General features: G+C 35.9%; 1 protein-coding gene across 1 annotated transcript; it reads left to right on the top strand.

The window, feature by feature from the left end:
* The first annotated feature begins 1680 nt into the window (after positions 1 to 1680).
* On the top strand, positions 1681 to 3420 carry LOC134578171 (mucin-2-like). The gene is made up of 4 exons (XM_063437178.1): positions 1681 to 1732; positions 2621 to 2688; positions 2837 to 2869; positions 3006 to 3420. The coding sequence occupies exons 2-4, from the start codon at positions 2640 to 2642 to the stop codon at positions 3374 to 3376; spliced, it is 453 nt and encodes a 150-aa protein (XP_063293248.1). The 5' UTR covers positions 1681 to 1732; positions 2621 to 2639; the 3' UTR covers positions 3377 to 3420.
* Positions 3421 to 3718: the final 298 nt, after the last annotated feature.

Below are 3718 nucleotides of genomic sequence, written 5' to 3'. Positions count from 1 at the left end.
CTACTCTGGTAGTTCTTGAGGGTTACCCCCTACCTATTGAGTGCCTGTCTAAGGCTTCCTTTCCTCTCCTTTTTTGTCTGCTTTACAGTCTATAGGATGTGTGGATATTTTATTTTATTGAATATTTGTAAATAAAACCCAGTGCCTTCTGTGTGCCTTCAGACAGAGAATGGAAGCTAATTCCAATCCCAATGTATATTATAATTACTGATTGTACTGTGTGTGGGTCCCATACTGTGTGTACGCGTGGAACTCAAACATAACAATCACTGACTCGCCAGATTAGATTAACCCTTTAACGATGGAGACAAATGTACACATTCTGATCAAAACAACCCTGGACTTTGACTATATGTCTGTTCAACCAATTAAGTGCATATACTACAGATCATTTTGTTAAGGAGAAACAGGGTTTTTATTCCCCATCAAATATTCATATGTGGAACACAATTTAATATGAATAAAATGTAAAAATGTTTGAGAATTTAAGACATTTTGTTATTTTTCAAGTTCTGCGTGGCATTGTAACTGTGTCATAATACTGTTAGCTTTGGCAGCAATAAAATATACATATACATATATACACATAATATACACGTCTCATGAGTACATGTTTTATGGTGTCATCAAAAGTTACAGGGTTAAATATAGTGCTAGCAGATTCAATTCTCTGTACTTTCTGCCTGGGTTGTCAGACAGGTCTCCCAATATATAATTAATAAAATAAAAAAAGTATGTATAAATAATACATAAAATACATTTAGAATCAAATAATATATAATAAGCTCATATATAACACATATAGCTCATATAGCTCATGTAATAACAAGCTCACACACAGCATTAGTGTTCCCAAAATGATTGACTACACGATCAGACTGACAGAGACACAGTGCCCAGCATGGAGACTACATTGAGAATTCATAGTGAATTTAAAGTGAGTCTCAATTTTAAGGTCACTGTAGCCAAAGTGGAGACACGTCAGGTGCTGGGATTAACGACACAGAGCAGGTTAAGTATAAAAAGGGTTGTGCACTCAGAAGTAGTAAAAGTACCAAATGTGGGGGAAACGCCATCGAAACCAGTAGGGACATGTTTTATTGGTGTCTCTTTATCATGTTTCTGCACCTTTTCTGAACACTTTTTATACATAACCCAGAGTTCCTTTCTCCAGAGCCATTTATAGTCTTTCTGCAGAGATGCAGAGGCCCTGTTACAGTATGTTAAGGAGAAGATAAGTGGGCTATAATAGCTTAGCAATAAAACGTATACACATCGTTAGGTAGTAAGGGCTTCATCAATAATCTGGATGTTGGCATTCGTGTTCTGCACAGTTATTGCAGTGTTTGTGCTTCTGACTCAATTACTTAATACGTCGCTTGCATTGCAACAAAACAGGAAAAGCCATAAGCCGAGAGGTGTGCCAGTAAGGGATTCACAAACACAGACAATATTATGTAAGGTTGTTCTGAGTGTCCTTTTAAATGATTCCCAAGTATGATGACATAGTTATTGCAGCACCAGCAATTTTAACTCAGATTTACTGGTAGTAGTTAATTAATACGCTGGCATTATTAAACAATGTCACAATCCTGGACGTTGGCCATTGTTTCATCATATGATTTATTAATATTTATTAATATTGCTTAATGGCTATTATTTAACACGCACACCCTGTGCTTTATAAACCCCTGTCCCGACTCTGCCATTTAGCTTGTGAGCATCCTGAGAGGTATGTGTCTGTGAATTCATTGTGATATTGTTATATTTTATATTTGTATGTTCGTCTTCTCATGTCATCCATCAATAATAATGGGGGTCTATTCCCATTTTACGGTGAATTGAAAATGTTTTGGATAATTTAAACTCACGGCCTTATCGTCCAGGTAGCAATATTAACATGTCTATTGGTTTTCCACGGTGTTTAAATTGATTGATGGTGAGTTCAGCCAGCTGTCAAATTAAATATCGTTAATTGTGGGAGACATTAATTAACCTGTAGATCATTTCCTAGTACAAGGATGCCTCCAGAAAGCTATATCAAAGCTTTAATTACATTTACATTTATACAAGAATGTTAAATTGCCCTACAGTAGGAAAAAAAAAAACCACAACATATAGATTAATTCAAACTCAAATACACACAAATACACACTCAGTGTTAATTTCATTTTAAAAAAGGAAAACTATGGAGAATTGCTTTATGACTCCGATGTCCCTCTAATGGAGCTGTCTCTTGTATCGTTTTATCTCACAATATTCATTTATGGACTCGATATACTCTTCGTATTATATCTTTTTTCTTTAAACATTGTAATAATTTAGGTTAAGGTAATTTAAATTGAAGAGACTTTGTTTTTGATGTTGTCTGTTTGTGGAATGTTTCAACATATTGTATATCCGTTTAATTTACCGGAGAGATTTTACTTCTCTCAACTTTTCTTGAATTCAGATCTCACGGACGTTCAGGAACATCTTTTTGAAGTGATTCTCTAACAGGAATCAGATAATAATGATAATAATCTTGTGTACACATAATCCTCTTTGACTGATAATATAGTTTAAAAGAGCCGTGTGTGTCGTACCAATTGTTTTATCCTATTCATTGTTCTTTGCACAGGACAATACCAGGCGACAGAATGAATTTTTCGAATGCGTGGTTATTAACAGCCCAGCTACTTTTGCTCGGTGAGTCACCACAACATGAAATGATTTCTGTATCTCACAAAATACATCGCAAACAAATGACTGAATACAAATATTTTCAAAATCGATACTACGTAGGATTCTTTAACATCAGCGCAAAGTTTAACACGTTCTCTGTAATTTCTTCTAGGGCTGCTATTTATAGATAGGACTGCAACCACAGGTAGGTGATAAAATGTCCAAATCCTGTCAGTGCAGGATGTGAATACATGTGGGACGTATACTATATATCACAGCATGGCCACAGCATTTCTGTGAATCTACTTGTTAAAGTATTTATAATATTTTCTGATTTTTAGATGAGGTCATCTGCCCTCCCAACACCCAATATGGCTGCAAGCGAATATGCTTCAGTAACTGCGACAACATGAACAGTACAACGGAAGCATGCATTTTACTATGCGAGCTTGGGTGTGACTGCATGGAGGGTTATGTATTCAAGTCTAAGGACTCCTCTGTCTGTGTGCCTGTCTCTGAGTGTGCAGTTATTTGCCCCCAAAACATGGAATTCCGTCCCTTTAACCGGCTGCCACAGGAGACCTGCAAGACCCTGGGGATCCACTACACACCATTAAAGTCCGACTTACTACGCTGTGTTTGCAAAGATGGATATGTACTTTCTAATGAGCCTACACCCACCTGCATAAAGAAAAGCCAGTGTCCCAAATAAATGAATAAGACAGCCACCAATCAGTGAATCGATCAACATGTGTATATTTTGTCCACATATGGAATATTGTGGTTATAGTGATTTTAGTTGTATAAAGATCTGATGAGATTTATTACCATACTGGTTGTCTTCATATAAACCTTTTATGTTACTTTGTATGTAACATATTCGACAAAAGTTGCTTCTTTGTTTATTGCTGGAGTACAGACTGAGAACGGTGTTCATATCCATTTGGAGCGCTCACATATTCTATACCTATATACTTTTACCAGATATAACTAACTTCCTAAATTCAGTTCCTCTTTTATAATTTATTTTATACTTTTACGGTTTATTGAAATA

The sequence above is a fragment of the Pelobates fuscus genome, chromosome 11 (genome assembly GCF_036172605.1).
Source record: "Pelobates fuscus isolate aPelFus1 chromosome 11, aPelFus1.pri, whole genome shotgun sequence".
NCBI classification, from domain to species: Eukaryota; Metazoa; Chordata; class Amphibia; order Anura; family Pelobatidae; genus Pelobates; species Pelobates fuscus.
Note: the sequence above shows the minus strand (reverse complement) of the source record. Positions and strands in the feature narration are given on the sequence as shown.